This window comes from Dipodomys merriami, unplaced genomic scaffold (genome assembly GCF_024711535.1).
Source record: "Dipodomys merriami isolate MVZ:Mamm:240054 unplaced genomic scaffold, mDipMer1.0.p SCAF_37, whole genome shotgun sequence".
NCBI lineage: Eukaryota > Metazoa > Chordata > Mammalia > Rodentia > Heteromyidae > Dipodomys > Dipodomys merriami.
Genome location: NW_027205270.1, coordinates 13,004,095 through 13,019,304, shown reverse-complemented (window position 1 = coordinate 13,019,304; position 15,210 = coordinate 13,004,095). Strand labels below are relative to the sequence as shown.

At 50.0% G+C, this 15,210-nt stretch overlaps 1 protein-coding gene across 6 annotated transcripts; it reads left to right on the top strand.

Annotated features, from left to right (window-relative positions):
* The first annotated feature begins 4,935 nt into the window (after window positions 1-4,935).
* On the top strand, window positions 4,936-14,822 carry LOC138804702 (pulmonary surfactant-associated protein B-like). Of its 6 annotated transcripts, none has more exons than XM_069989145.1 (11): window positions 4,936-5,043; window positions 6,487-6,614; window positions 6,858-6,929; window positions 7,214-7,339; window positions 7,813-7,977; window positions 8,169-8,258; window positions 10,693-10,807; window positions 11,053-11,213; window positions 12,215-12,295; window positions 12,792-12,872; window positions 12,978-14,822. In XM_069989145.1, the coding sequence occupies exons 1-10, from the start codon at window positions 4,980-4,982 to the stop codon at window positions 12,852-12,854; spliced, it is 1,065 nt and encodes a 354-aa protein (XP_069845246.1). In that variant the 5' UTR covers window positions 4,936-4,979; the 3' UTR covers window positions 12,855-12,872; window positions 12,978-14,822. The 6 variants fall into 6 exon arrangements, with proteins under 6 accessions (XP_069845246.1, XP_069845245.1, XP_069845244.1 ...); XM_069989144.1 differs by having other exon boundaries at window positions 11,011-11,213; XM_069989143.1 differs by having other exon boundaries at window positions 10,624-10,807.
* The last annotated feature ends 388 nt before the right edge of the window (window positions 14,823-15,210 follow it).

Here is a 15,210-nt window from a genome sequence, read left to right as displayed (position 1 = left end):
AGAAAAAAAAATGGGAGAGGGGCTGGGAAGGTGGCTCAGTGGTAGAGTGCTTGCCTTGCATGCCTGAGGCCTGGGTTCGATTCCTCAGCACCACATAAGCAAAAAGGAAAAAGCCAGAAGTGGCGCTGTGGCTCAAGAGGTAGAGCGCTAGCCTTGAGCTGAAGAGCTGAGGGACAGCGCCCAGGCCCAGAGTTCAGGCCCCACGACTGCCCCCCCCCCCGCAGAAAAAGAAAAGAAATGGGAGGAAAAGACATCTGTGAAGAGGGTTCCTTTGAACAAATCTCAGACTAGGGCTAGGTTAACTGGATTCTTCCATAAACCAATTTATTTAAGACCTCAGGCACTGTTAAAAACAATAGAACCATCAGCCAGAAATTAGTATAGTTTAACAGCTTGGTGTTGTCAGAGACTGGGAAAGTTGCCAGGCTGGGGCACTATTTTAAGCCTCCAGGGTTCAGGAGCACCACAGTCTTCAAACTCAGTTCCTAAAGTAATCCAGCCAATTACTAGACAAACAAGCCAGTAACAATAACAAGCCTGCGGTGAAGTAGAAAAGGTGACCAGATAGCCAGATTTGCTCCATCACATAGTTTAAATGCCCAGTGTATAGGAGGAGGGGGGGACAGAAAGGGCTATGGGAAAAAAATGAAGTATCATCAAAGAATGTTTGCCAGGCACTGGTGACTCACACCTGTAAGTGGTTACCGGTGATCAGGACTGCCAAAGGAGTCCTCTTTCCCTCCGAGTTCCATGCTGCAAAGATGAGAGGGCTGCACCTCAAAATTATTTCTGCTGACAAGAAGGAAGCCAGCCTCAGGCCAGTATCAATATAGAGAAGTGGAAAGAACTGGAAACTGTGAAAAAATAGAACAGGAACTCTGCTGCTGATGCCATGTGTTTCTGGATCATTCTGTACCAGAAGCTGTCTGTGGACAGGTTAATTATTGCTTTTTGTTTGTTTGTTTTGATTTTTGTGGTGGTATTGGGGTTTGAACTCAGGATCTCACACTCTCTTGGTTTTCTCATTCAAGGCACTGTACCACTTGAGTGATAGCTCCACTTCTGTTTGGTGGCTAATTGGAGATATGTCTCAAATTTTTCTGCCTGGGCTGGCTTTGAACCAAGATCTTCAGATCTCAGCTTCCCAAAAAGCTAGGGTTATAGGCATGAGCCCCCAATGGCAGGCTTTGGTTAATTATTTGAACAAGAAATTATCTTTTTGTTTTTATCATCCAGAATGAGCTAAGACTTCTAATGCTTGTAATCAAGAGCCCTCTAAATAATACAGTGGCCCATATCAGTGAAGGAAAGCCACTTCCCCAGAGGAACAAATCTAATTTAATTTATTTATTTGGTGCCAATACTATAGCTTGAACTCATTGTCTTGAACTCTCACTTTGTGTGCGTGCGTGCGTGTATGCACACGCACAGTCCTAGGGACACCAAGCTTTTCTTGCTCAAGGTTAGTGCTCTATCATTTGAACCACAACTCTACTTCTGGCTTTTTGGTGTTTAATTGAAGGTAAGAGTCTGACAGCCTTTCCTGCCCAGGCTGGCTTCTAACTAGGATCCTCAGATCTCAGCCTCCTGAGTAGCGAGGATTACAGGTGTGAGTCTGCAAGAGTAAATGCTTCCCCATTTTACCAGGCCAACTCCTGTGCTTCTCCTGGTCTCCATTTAGTGGTCCTGCCCTTGAAAGAGTCTCTCCTCCCCAGGCCTAGTATTCAGGCCCCATACTGATTACTGCTCAGCATTCTACCCACATACACCCACTATCCTCCCATACCCAGCTCATTAACTAGGTTTTAGTCAAAGATCATTACAAACAAAGTTTCATGGTTTCCTCTCCTATCCTCTAGAAAAAAAAATTTTTTGAAAGTAAAAGAAAGAGACTATACTCCAGAAGACTATTATGAGACACTCCCCAGAGGGTGATGTTACCATTTGATATTCCATAGTCCCTACCCCTAAAGCAGACACTACATTTTCATAAGCAAGAGGATCTAGGGGTGTAGCCCAAGCAGTAAAGTGCCTTGCCTAGCAAGCACAAGGCCCTGAGTTCAAATCCCCAGTACTAGAAAAAAGAAGAAGGAGGAGGAGGAGGAGGAGGAAGAGAAGGAGGAGGAAGAGGAGGAGGAGGAGGAGGAGGAGGAGGAGGAGGAGGAGGAGGAGGAGGAGGAGGAGGAAGAGGAGGAGGAGGAGGAAGAGGAGGAGGAGGAGAAGAACCACCACCATCACCACCACAATTACTCAAGGGTAGGGATGGGTAAGAGGAGGAAAGACATAGGCCAGAATACCAGCAGAGAAAGACAACCTGAAATGCCACAAAAGGAACAAAAAGAAATTCCACTGTTCAATCACAACAGACAGAAGGGATTTGAATATAAAACGTGACACTTTATGGATCCTGTTTTGTCTCAGCCTCCAGATCTTAGGTCCCACGGCTGGGATTTTCATACTGTCCATAGTCACAAAGAAAAACATGGTTCCCTTCCATCCCTCACACCAGGAAGGGAGCTGTCTCTTGTCAATCAGGCTAGTTAGTCATGCTCTCCCACCTGCAACAGCTGTCAGAATGGCCTCTTTTCTATTCCTTATCTCTTCTGTTCTTGGTTCTGTTGCTGCTGTTGGTTGGTTGGTTGGTTGGTTAGTGCCAGTCCTAGGGCTTGAACTCAGGTTCTGGGTGCTGAACCTGAGCTTTTTTGCTCAAAGGCTAGTGCTCTATCACTTGAGCCACAGCTCCACTTCTGGTTTTTTGGTTTTTTGTAGTTTAGTGTAAATAAGTTTCATAGACTTTCTTGCCCTGGCTGGCTTTGAATCATGATCCTCTGATCTCAGCCTCTTGATTAGCTAGCATTACAGGAATGAGCACCAGCACCCAGCTGTTTTGTGTTAGAAACACTCTTGCTATGTAGCCCCAAGCTGGACTCAGACTCATAATCTTCCTGCTTCAGCCTCCTGTGCTGGGATTAGAGCTATATGCCTTCATGACCACTGCCTCTTCTGTGGTATGTTTATTCATTTACAGTGACAACGGCATAGACAGTCCCATCAGGCTTCCTTGCGGCTAGGCCCCAAAGGAACCCCAATTCTGAATAGAGATGAGAATAAACCAGAGAATGCCGAGCCAGGGGCTGTCTACTAGAGGAATTATAAAAGGCTCGCTTTTTATGTTTCCTGTATTTGTGCTCTTGACCGGCAGCTCTCAACGGTATGGAGAGCTCCTATTAAGATTTGATGGAAGTCTGGACCCCTCATCCAGAAAACTCTACAGGTTTGCCTTTGATATGAAGGTTTTGAGACCCCTCCTACCCACCGATCCCATTACCCTTTCCTGATTGTCATATGAGACATGGCATTTCGCCCTCCCCTGGGATTAAGGGGGAGTCATGTTAACTGAGGTGGGCAGCAATAAGACCACCACTCTCAGCCCTGGTCCCTAAAACTTCCTTCACTACCTCCTACTCTTTCTCTCCATCCCTTTCAGGGACCCAGGGAGGACTGAGCAAGCACAGGGAGGGGCCCAGGCCCCTGAATGGCCATGTAGAACAGAACCTCCCCACCTGAAGTTAACCTGCTCTGCCCAGTGACACAAACGAGAAGGAATCATGTATGCAAGGAGAGCTTGAAGGGATTTTGGTACTGTTGTTCCCTGGCCAATATAATCCTGGAGGGCCCATCCATAAATCCCGTTGCCCTAATTGTATCCAAATAGGACACAGCTCAGCTCATTTGTTTATTTCATCTAGCTTTTTGCATGTTGGGTGCTGGAGATGGAATCTTGGGCCTCATTTATGCTAAATCCACACTTTCCCCCTGAACTAACCTCTCAGCCCCTTGGCTCATAGACATTTAACACATACTAAACTACTAGCACATTCCAGCTCCACCACCCTAGCTATTTATGCAAGTTGCTGGGTTCCCAATCTTTGGTTCACACATTCTCACACACTGTTGGTTAACTCCCACAATGGCAACTCTGTTTGTCATAGTAACAAGGGCCTGAGGCCAACAGAAACCACACGAAGCCTTGAGTGATCTTGAATGTGTCATTTTTTTACCATCTTGTGTCCAACTATGTTCATCAGGTGCCAAGCTCCTGCTCTCCCTCCCCATGAGCCATGGAGCCCCATGAGGCCTGGGATCTTCCACCAGGTACAGAGCTCCAGTAATGAGTGCTACTCTCCAACAGGGCCTGCCCCACAGCATCTTGGGAGTTTTAACTCCAGTGTGCCCAGTGGGGACCCAGGTGAGTCCTTCACAGCCTCAAAAGACCATCTCTGAGCCATTAGCTGTGCTCTGGAGGAGTCCCTAGAAGCCATGGGCAGCAGCCCCTGAATAGGCTGAGAGCCATTTTGGCCCACAGAAATCTCAATCCCCCACATCCCTGTCTCGGGCACTTATGGCATTCTTTCATTTCATGTAAACACTCTCTGCCCGTTGCCAATCATGTGTCTAGGGGGAAGGGGCAGGATGGAGTGGGAGGTAGGTGGCACCAGGAGGGTCCAGAGTTTGCCCTTCCGGAGCTTACTCTAGATCAAGAGCCAGGCAGGAAGCTCTTCAAAGCATTGCTCAAGAGCAGAGGAATGGAGTGCGTCTGGGGAAGAAGGAGTGGGGGGGGTCCACATTATCCCTCAATGTGGCCCTGCCTCATCTTCCCTTCCAAAGCCCAGATTACTGGGACCAAGTGTGAAGGCCCCTTATTTGGAGAGAACCAGGACTCCTAGACCATGGGGGCCGGTGGGGAGGCAAAGAGAGGAGGGTCGGGCTGTGGGCCAAGACAGGGCAAAGGCAGGCAGGAGAGTTCCTGATGGGAAGAGGTGGGATCAAAGCACCTGGAGAGCTCTCCAGGACCCAGGCAAACACTGAGGTCAATGCTGCTCCCTTCAAGTCCTTTCCCCAGGCCTTCTCCACCCCCACCTCCCACCCCCAGCTATAAGGGTCCCTGCCCCAAGCAGGATGCCCAGGTTGCAGGTGCCATGGCCAAGTCATACCTGCTGCCATGGTTGCTGCTGCTGCTCATGCTCTGTGGTCCAGGCTTTGGTGAGTCTCCCCAGCCTCTGTCATGGAGGCATCTCTACCACTTACTGAGTACTAGCTCTGCCCAGTTATCCCAAGTCTGTATATAATCCTGATCTTTTTTTTTTTTTAAGTACTAGGGCCTTGTGCTTACTAAGCACTTGTTTACAGCCCTGTTTTGTACATGCGCTGGTACTGGGGCTTGAACTCAGGGCCTCATACACTCGCTCAGCTTCTTCAGTCAACTGGTACTATCCCACTTAAGTCATCTCCAATTTCAGCTTTTTTTTTTTCTGGCCAGTCCTGGGGCTTGAACTCAGGGCCGGGGCACTGTTCCTGAGCTTCTTTTGCTCAAAACTAGTACCCACCACTTGAGCCACAGCACCATTTTTTCTGTGTATGTGGTGCTGAGGAATTGAACCCAGGCTTCATGCATGCTAGGCAAGCACTCTACCACTAAGCCACATTCCCAGCCCACTTTCAGCTTTTTGCTGGAGATTAGGATCTTTCTGATTTGTCTTCCCAGGACTGGCTTTGAACTTCATTTATCATATCATAGCCTCCTAAGTAGCTAGGATTATAGGCATGAGCCACTAGTGCCAGACTCCATCCCTTTTGGCTTTAGTTTATTTAGTTATTCCTCCCTCCCTCCCTCCCTCCCTCCCTTCCTTCCTTCCTTCCTTCTTTTCTTCCTTCCTTCCTCCCTCCCTCCCTTCCTTCCTGCTTGCTTTCATCAGTCAGGAGGTTTGAATTCAGGGCCTGGGTGCTGTACCTGAGCTATTTTGCTCAAGGCTAGTGCTCTACCACTTTGAGCCATAACACCACTTCTGGTTTTCTGTGGTTAATTAGATATAAGAGTCTCATAGACTTTCTGCCAAGGCTGGCTTTGAACCATGATTCTCAAATCTCTGCCTCCTGAGTAGCTAGGATTATAGGCATGAGCCACCTGCACCTGGCCCCAGCTCTTTTCTGTTAAAATTGGGGCATATATACTGTTCACCCAACCTGGTCCTAACTAGAGATTCTCTTTATCTCAGCTTTCCAAGTAGCTAGGATTACAAGCATGAGTCACTAGTGCCCAACTCATGACAACTAAGGCCTAGAAAAACTCCCAGGTGGGGCTGGGAAGGTAGCTTAGCGGTAGAGTGCCTTGCATGCATGAGGTTCTGAGTTCTATTCCTCAGCACCACAAAAGCAGAAAAAGCGGGAAGTGGAACTATGGCTCAAGTGGTAGAGCACTAGCTTGGACTAAAGAGCTGAAGTGCAGTGCCCAGACCCAGAGTTCAGGCCCCCATCACTGACAAAAAAAGAAAAAAAGAAATAGTACATCCTGGAAGGAGACTTAGCACAGTCTGACATGTGTGATGGCCATACAATTGCAGCAAAATTGAATTTGAGGCTGGGTAAAATCAGGGTGGCATGTGTACGGTGGTTCCTGATAAAAGTTGCTCTGGTTCCAAACTGTAGCTGTCTGGACCACTTCATCCCCGGCCTGTGCCCAGGGTCCCGAGTTCTGGTGCCAAAACCTGGAGCAAGCTGTGCAGTGTAAAGCCCTGGGGCATTGTCTGCAGGAAGTCTGGGGGCATGTGGAAGCTGTGAGTATCATCCAAGGGCTACAGTGGGGGTCTGGGAAGGAGGGTGCTAGGTGGGCTCTGAATGGGCCTAAGAGGCTTGAAGTCCTCCTAGGAATGTGATGGCATAGAGTGGGGCTAGAGTAAGGTGGATGGAGTGGGATGGTGGGCAGTTGCTGGTATTTTGGAGGTACTTGTCAACAATTGCCCAAGAGAGTCTCCCTCGGTACTCTACTCATGTATCCCCACTTTGGCCCCCCGCCCCAGGATGACCTATGCCAGGAGTGTGAAGACATCATCCGCATCCTTACAAAGGTGGCTAAGGAGGCCATTTTCCAGGTAAAGATGCCCAGATCCTGAATAGAGTTTAGGGAACAAGAGATGAAGACCAAAACAGAGGGCATTTCCAGATCAAAGGTGAAGCCTGCAACTCCACACTCCTGACCAAAGCAGGCCCTGGGACTGAGCTCAGCCACAGCCAGATGGCCCTGCCAGACGAGGAGCGTCCTATAGTGCCCCAGCGGAGTGGGCCAATCTTCTCTGGTGGCAGCTTTGCAGCAAGACATTCAGATAGAAGCAGGCCTTGGAAAGGCCAAGCTGATCATTCCCCTCTGTCCTCCCAGGACACAATTCGCAAGTTCCTGGAGCATGAGTGTGACGTCCTCCCCTTGAAGCTGCTAGTGCCCCAGTGCCGCCATGTGCTTGAAGTCTACTTCCCCCTGGTCATCGACTACTTCCAGAGCCAGATTGTGAGGCCCCGACCTGCCCTCCCACCACTTGGACAAAGCCCCAGGGATACACATGTGTGCATGTGCATCCACACCCCCACACATACACACAACTTCCACAGCACCCAGATAGACCCCCCCCCACCCCCCACACACACCATTCCACAACAGGCCCAGGAAACATGCTCTTCAGTCAGGAACCTAGGTCAGAGCTTTACCTGCTCAGCAGCGCACAGCAGCCTGCACACTTTATAGAGACTCACACATCCCCCCTCTCACACCCAAACTCACAACCATTCACACACATTCCTAGGCACCTTCCCCAAGTCTCTCCTCCCTCCCTCTCCCCCACCCCCCTGCCCATCTTTGCCTTCCATCCCCTTTTCCATGGAGCCCTGGGACACATCATCCCCACCTCCCTGATTCCCTGTCTCTGAGCATTTGGACCAGCCTGAGCATGAGCCTAACAGCCCCCCATCCTCACTGTGCCCTAGACCCCAAAGACTGTCTGCCGGCATGTGGGCCTGTGCCAGTCTGGGCAGCCGGAGACAGAGCAGGAGCCAGGGGTGGCAGACTCTCTACCTGACCCTCTACCAGACAAGCTGTCCCTCCCTATGCTGCAAGGGACCATCTTTAAGCAGTTTGGGCCTCATACTCAGGTAAGGAAGTCAGGTGAGGAACAACAGGGTTATTAGAGTGGCAGCTGAGGCCTCTTGAGCACTTGGGAGAAGAGCCAGAAGGCACTAGAAGTTTGGGACAGAGCCTAAGTCAGGAAGGAGAGAAGGGGAGGAGGAGGCGGGGCAGCCAAGGCCCTCAGTTTCCCAGCCCTCCCCTCTGTTTTCTCCCACAGGACCTCTCTGAGCAGAGGCTCCCCATCCCCCTGCCCTACTGTTGGCTCTGCAAGACTCTCCTCAAGCGAGTCCAAGTCGTGATCCCCAAGGTGAGGCGACCAGCACGCATGGAGCTTGGGTGAACCTCTCCCAGCTCCACCTTTGCCCATTCACAGCTCTGTAGAGTCCAGCTCTGCCAGAGTTAGGAGAGGAGCCATCTGTGCACTGTCCCCACCCAATGGAATCCCAAGGCTCAGATATATGAGAATAGGTAAGGCTCAGCCTTGTCTGCCCCAGCTCAGTATCTAATGGCGAAGACTCTCCAGTTGTCTCTGTAGAAAAGATGCTTTAATTCTCAAAGGGAGAATGTCCACAGATAAGCTCCCCAACATGGCCAGCGTCTGACTCGAGTTACCCAAATCTGTAGTGGCTTTTGCCCATAACCCCTTAGCCCAGAGATGCCCTCTCTCATAACCCAGCCCAAACAAGGTCCTGTCTGCCCTCTGGCCACTAAGGATTCATAGCAGAGGGTAAGGACGAACAGTGATATCAGGCTGATAAGACAGAGAGAGGCTTTGAGGAGGTGACAGTTAGGTTGAGAGGACAAGGCCTCAATAGATCAAGGGCCTAGAGCAAGAATGAGCTTGGCAGCCAATGGGGCTGAAGCAGGAGGACCAGCAAGAGAGAGATGGCCCAATCATGCCATCCAGACCTTGTTAAGACAAGTTAAAAAAAAAAAAAAGACAAAGGCTATCATTCTGAATGTCATTTACAGCTAGTGCAGAATTTCACCAAGGAGAAAGATCACTCTTGCTGCTAGAATAGATGGGACGGTAAGCACCCATGTTCATGTCTGTAATCCTAACTACTCAGGAGGCTGAGATCTGAGGATTATGGTTTGATGACAGCCCAAGAAGGCATACTTGAGAGAATCTTATTTTCAACTAACCACATAAGAAAAAAAAAATCCAGAAGTGGAGCTGTGTCTCAAGTGGTAGTGCCAGCCTTGAACAAAAAAGCTAAGGGACAGCCCCTGAGTTCAAGCCCCAGTGTGCACACATGCACAAATACACATACACACACACACACAGACTCCATTGGGCAGGTAGGAGGCAAAATAAAATCAGGCAAGACACTTAACAGATTACTAAAGAACAGTCACAATGGGGTGGTGGGCAGGATGGAGCTAAGAGCGTAGATGGGGGTATGTTGGAGAGGGAGGCTTGACTGGGCTTACCAATGGATGGTCTGCAGGAGTGAGGGCATGAGAGCAATCCTTATGACCCATTCTTCCTTGTTAAATTGGATGTGCCATATGCAGAAAGAGAGAGGTTAAGCAAGTGGCTGGACATCAAGCTCTGGGGAAAAGGTCAAGCAGCAAGATCAAGCTGAGAGTGAACCAGATGAAAAATCAAAGGAGGAGGAAGGCCAACAAGGAACAGAATATGCAGAGGCAGAACTGAAGAACCAGATAAAAGAGAGATAGCAACAGGAAAGCTGAGAGAAGAGCTGGGGACAGGGACGGAGGGTGGGGGGACCATGGTGTGGCACAAAGCCAAGAGAAGGCATTTCAGAAAGGCATTACCTGAGCTATAGCATTATCAGTTGGTGGTTCACACCTGAAATCCTAGACACTCAGGAGGCTGAGATCTGAGGATCCAGGTTTGAAGCCAGCCTGGGCTTGAAGTGGAACTGAGGCTCAGTGTTAGAACACTAGCCTTGAGCATACATTTAGAGATCGTACCTAAGCCCTGAATTTCAAGTCCCAGGCTGGCATAGGGGTGTCCCGCAGATATGGCAAGGCAGGTTGTGAGTGACCCTGGCCAGTGTTCTGAAGGAGTGGTGGGGACAGAGCCCAAATGGAATAGGTTCCAGAGACAATGGAAGGGGAAGAATAGCAGATTCTTCCATCACTGCCACAAGTGTCAGTGGAGTCATGTTAACATGCTCACCAGTTCACCTTGGAGAGTTCTTGAGGCCGAGAGAGGATACTCCCAGATGAGGCAGGGTAAGGACTCAGTGGACTGAGCAGCCTGGCCTTTGACAGCAAAAACCAAGAGTCTTGTCAGAGCAGGAGCAAAGGCTAAATGTGCGTGGATGCTTTTGGTGAAATACCCCATTCGAAAGGCATCACACTAGTGGGGTCCACATCCCTGCTGGTGGCCTTAGCCACGCCTTTCTCTGGCTAGCCACATCCCATTCAGCAAGCCAGGAACTGCTGGATGATCACTCACTCAGGTGTCCCCTGAATCTCCTAGTTCTTTATCCTCTATGCCCTTACTTGGAAAGGGAATAAGATATAGATAGATAGATAGATAGATAGATAGATAGATAGATAGATAGATAGATAGATAGATAGATAGATAGATAGATGTGTGTGTGTGTGTGTGTGTGTGTGTGTTTGGTTGGCACTGGACAGGGTAGAATCTTGCCATGGGAAGGTCCCACGCTGCCCCCTCTCCACCTCTACCCCAGGGTGTGCTGGCTGTGGCGGTGGCCCAGGTGTGCCACGTGGTACCCCTGGTGGTGGGTGGCATCTGTCAGTGTCTGGCTGAGCGCTACACAGTCCTTTTGCTGGATGTACTGCTGGGTCGCATGCTGCCCCAGCTGGTCTGCGGCCTTGTCCTGCGATGCACCACTGAGAATGGTATTGTCCCAGGTGAGCCTCATGCTACCCCACCCACTGTCCCCAGTGACCTCATTGGCCACTGTCCTTTTGCAGTCCTGACTATGCAACCCCCCCCCCCTTCTTTTCTCCTCTCCACCCCTCCCCTTTCATTTCTACCTCCCTCTTGCCCTCTTCCTCTCCCTCCTCTCCTCCCGGCTTCTCTCCCTCTCCTCCTCCTCCTTTCCCCACCCCAGCCTGGAATTTCTGCAGGGTAGATTTGGCTATTTTCTCTCTAGCCCCCCCAGCTCTAGGATCTCTGGCAGAAGAGGGGCTGCTGCAAGACTCCGAGTGCCAGCTCTGCGTGTCAGTGACCACTCAGGCATGGAACAGCAGCGAGCAAGCCATGCCGCAGGCAATGCACCAGGCCTGCCTCAACTACAGTTCAGATAAGCAGAAGGTGAGGGGCGGACACGCAAGGGACTTAGGTCTAGGGCCTGTCTGTGGGGAGGGCTGACCCAAAACAAGCTTTGCAGCCAGAAACATGTAGGGCAGGGTAGACTGTAATCCAGACAGGCAGAAAGGACATAGGTCAGACAATAGTGGGACTGTAGCGACTGTAAGTCATCTCTGGACACAAAAGTCAAGCTTGGAAGTCATCCTAGACACAAGGCTGTGGGTTCAAAGGAGCCAGCAGGCCTCTGTCATGGGTTAATGCAAGGTGAGTCCTGCTAGTTCCAATGGAGTCTTGCCATCCATCTGCTCCAAAGTGTATCAGCTGTGCTATGGCCCAGGTGGGTCATGGGTAGCCCAGGTAATAGGTGACACAACCAGTACCTGGTATAGCCAAGGCAGATAGAAGTGGACAAGGGCCTGGACTTCTCTCCTGGGTCCCTCCCTGTGCTCTACCCTCCTCAGTGTGACTAATGGTGGCACAGTGGACCTGTTGTCTTCAAAGTCCTAACAGCTTGTCTATATGTGGCTGATGACAGTACACTTCCCTTTTTTTTTTTTTTTTTTTTTTTGCGAGTCCTGGGGCTTGAACTTAAGGTTTGGGCACTGGCTGTCCTTGAGCTTCTTTTTGCTCAAGGCTAGCACTCTACTACTTGAGCCACAGTGTCACTTCTGGCTTTTTCTGTTTATGTGGTACTGAGGAATCCAACTGAAGGCTTCATGCCTTCCAGGCAAGCACTCTATCACTGAAGCCACATTCCCAGCCTCTACATTTCCTTCTTAAAGCAGGGTGGTGTTCTGAAACAAGCCAGTACATCCTTTTTCCAGGAGGCAGCTCTGGCCTCCATGCTTCTCCTACAGAAAGCTTCAGACTTCGGTTTTACTTGCAGTCAGAGCTGCTCAGTGGGGCTGATGGTTAGGTGCCCGGCATGACCCAACAAGGTACAGTGGCCAAGAATGTCTTGTCATGGGTTTTGGCGTACCCACTCCATGTTTGTCTTTCCTCAGTGCAAGCAATTTGTGGAGCAGCACACCCTCCAACTGCTGGCCCTGTGGCCCAAGGCCTCGGATGCCCGTACCATCTGCCAGGTACATCCATCTCTCCATCTAGACTTCCCTTTCAGAGCCTCTACCCTCCTGGTTATCAGAGATCCCATGCTTCTGGGTGCAGGACTAGGTGATTTCATGTTTGCAAATAGAGAAGGTGTGATCTCAGAGGCAGAGAAAACATCACAACAGAATGAAGACCTATGGGGTGGGAGGGACAGCTACAGGCTGTGGTATTATGTGCACTTGGGGATGGGGCTGTGTTCACTGAGTAGGTGGGAGGATGGAGTGAGGACTCATCTCTAACTCCTCTGGCTCAGAGAGTGTCACGAAGGACTGAAAAGGTCATGCCAAGAGCACTAGGCCCACGTGGAGAGAGAATTAACCTTCTGGGGGCCTCCATGCCCTGCTCATACTGCCTTGCCCTGTACCAGCCCTCTTCAGCTCCCGCCTGAGGCCTTCCCTTCACCCTCCTTGCTTTCTGGACTTTAGGATCGGGGATTGGGGAGCTGAGGCTCTAATGTTCTTCCTGTGACAGGATCTAGGAGCGTGTGCAGCCACCTTCAGCCCTCTCCAGTGTTTCCGAAGCCCCTATCTCTGATAGGAACTCAGCCTTCAGGTAAGTCTGTCTTAGCTGGGGATGGGGTAGGCTTGACTTCCAGGGTGTCTGGCAAGCAGGAAGAAGGTGGTGGTTCCTGAAGGCTGCTCCATCCTACCTTCCTAGGCACAGCTCCAGACTCCTAAGGACCTCTTTTGGTACCAGCAGGAAAAGGTTGTTTTGGACATCTTTATTCCCTACCACTTTGCCTGTTGAAGATCTCTTTAGCTCCTGCTGAGGCCGGAATTCCTTCACCTTCCTTGTTCACTGGACTGGCTGACCCTGGGGGATCTGACCTGCTCTGCCAAGGCTGATGTTTCCTGGACCTCAGAAGAAGTCAGACTCTACTGTCCAAAGCTGTCTCCCCTTCAGATGCCAAAGCCACTATTGTCAGCTCACCCCACCTCCTGGAGCTCCATTTCTCTCCTTCTGCCCACCATTTTCTTAGAGAGGGGCAGCACCTTAGGGTGGAGCAGAGTTAGATGACCTTTAGAAGGACCTAGAAAACGACCCTGAGGCAACCTTGAAGCAAACTTAGGCCACTTTAGAAATCTGCTCATAGCCAGCTTCAACTGGATGGACACTGATCTATTTGTTCACCTGTGCTTTTTGTTTCACATTGGTCTGGTGAGCGCCTGTGGTCAGGACACATTCTGGCTGCTGCTGAGTAAAAGTGACACCTTGTCATCCCAGCATGGAGTCAGACCCATCTCTTCCATCTGAAGGAAGAGCCCACCCTGCCTGGAAACCTTGTCCAACATAACATCTGTAAAGGGCAGTAGGGGCTCTCTGCTCCAACCCAGACCCATGGCACAGCACAGGCTTAATGTGTCGCTCCCCCTATCCTTGACAGCTGGGGCTCTGGTGTGAGGAAGCCGCCCAAGGGCAGATGCCTCTCCCAAGCTCCCAGCCTTGCCACTGAAACAGGGAGCAATGGGTTAGCAAAGGAAGCCAGGCTGTGGCCCCAACTGGGCTCTCAACTGGCACTGAGTTCCTAGACAAGCCCCTCTCTAGGATGGTAACAGCTCAATGAGAGGTCCTCCTCACCATCTCAGCAAGGGTCCCCCTCCAGCCTGGGGCCCCTGTCCTCAGTGTAAAGGAAGTTTACCACCCACAAGTGTCCTTCCCACCTACTTTCCTCTCAGTACCTTGTACTAGAAGACCACAAACCCCAGCATGTGCCTTGTCTGTCCTAGCTCTAATTACAACCCCACACCAGAACCACACTCCTCTGGGTGTCAGGTTCAGCAGGGATAGCATCCTTTTAAGGTCTACAGAGGGAGAATCTGGCATTCATGCCTACCACAGCTCCCATAGCCTTCAGGGGTTGAAGAGAAACCACCCAAGCTCCAAGAGGCAAAGAGAAAGAAGCTGGGCCCTACTTTACTTACACACACACAAACACACACACACACACACACACACACTCTCCACAAGCTTAGGAGACTAGCTTCTATAGTTCCTCGCTAATGCTTCTATGAAATTCCAAATCCAAATTCAGAATAGAGAATGGGAACAAACAGCATTGTACCATTTCAAATTGTGCCTTTTCAAAACCATAGGCAAGCCATGATGTAAGCAAAGCTGCATGCTCACGCATGATGAAAAGGTGACTAGGCAAAGTTCTGTGCTTCATGTGTTCTGCTATTAGAGAGCTGTTGCTTTATGGGGATTTCTTTTTTTTTTTTTTTTATGGGGATTTCTAAGTCTCGGGATGTAGCTCAGTTATTGAGTACTTGCTTAGCATGCATGAGGCACTATTTGATCCTCAACATTCCTCAAAGGGGACAGATTTCTTTTTATCTTTTTGCAAAGCAAACTTACAAACTTTTGTTTGAAATTCCAAAGGTGATTTTATGCTGATTTATCTGCTCAAAGCTCAGTTGAGACTGTGCATACCAATGGTCAGTTCTTATGTAATGTAATTTCTGTGACACTGCTAATAAAGTCCTATTCACATGTGCTAAAAAAGACACTGGGACTGGGAATGCAGCTTAGTGGAAGAGTGCTTGCCTGGCACGCAAGAAGCCCTGGGTTTGATTCCTCAGTACCATATAAACAAAAACCGCCAGAAGTGGCACTGTGGCTCCAGTGGTAGAGTGCTAGCCTTGAGCAAAAAGCAGCTCAGGGACAGTACCCAGGCCCTGAGTTCAAGCCCCAAGACTGGGGGAAAAAAAAAAAGACACTGTCCTTTGCTGTGCTGTGAGAGCCAAAGGCTCACCCTGAAGCCAGTAAGGTTGGGACCTACTTCACCCTGCCTTAATAAGAATAGATAACCCCATCTCTTCTTTACCACTCCAGTGTAGCCTACCAACTCCTGCCTTCCTTCTTCCCAAGATTCTCTATGGTAAGAAGGTAC

Coding starts and splice junctions, on each gene's coding strand:
- LOC138804702 (XM_069989141.1), top strand. CDS start 4,980: ATGGCCAAGTCATACCTGCTGCCATGGTTGCTGCTGCTGCTCATGCTC. Junction 6,930..7,213: donor CTAAGGAGGCCATTTTCCAG/GTAAAGATGCCC, acceptor CTGTCCTCCCAG/GACACAATTCGCAAGTTCCT. Junction 11,214..12,214: donor ACAGTTCAGATAAGCAGAAG/GTGAGGGGCGGA, acceptor GTCTTTCCTCAG/TGCAAGCAATTTGTGGAGCA.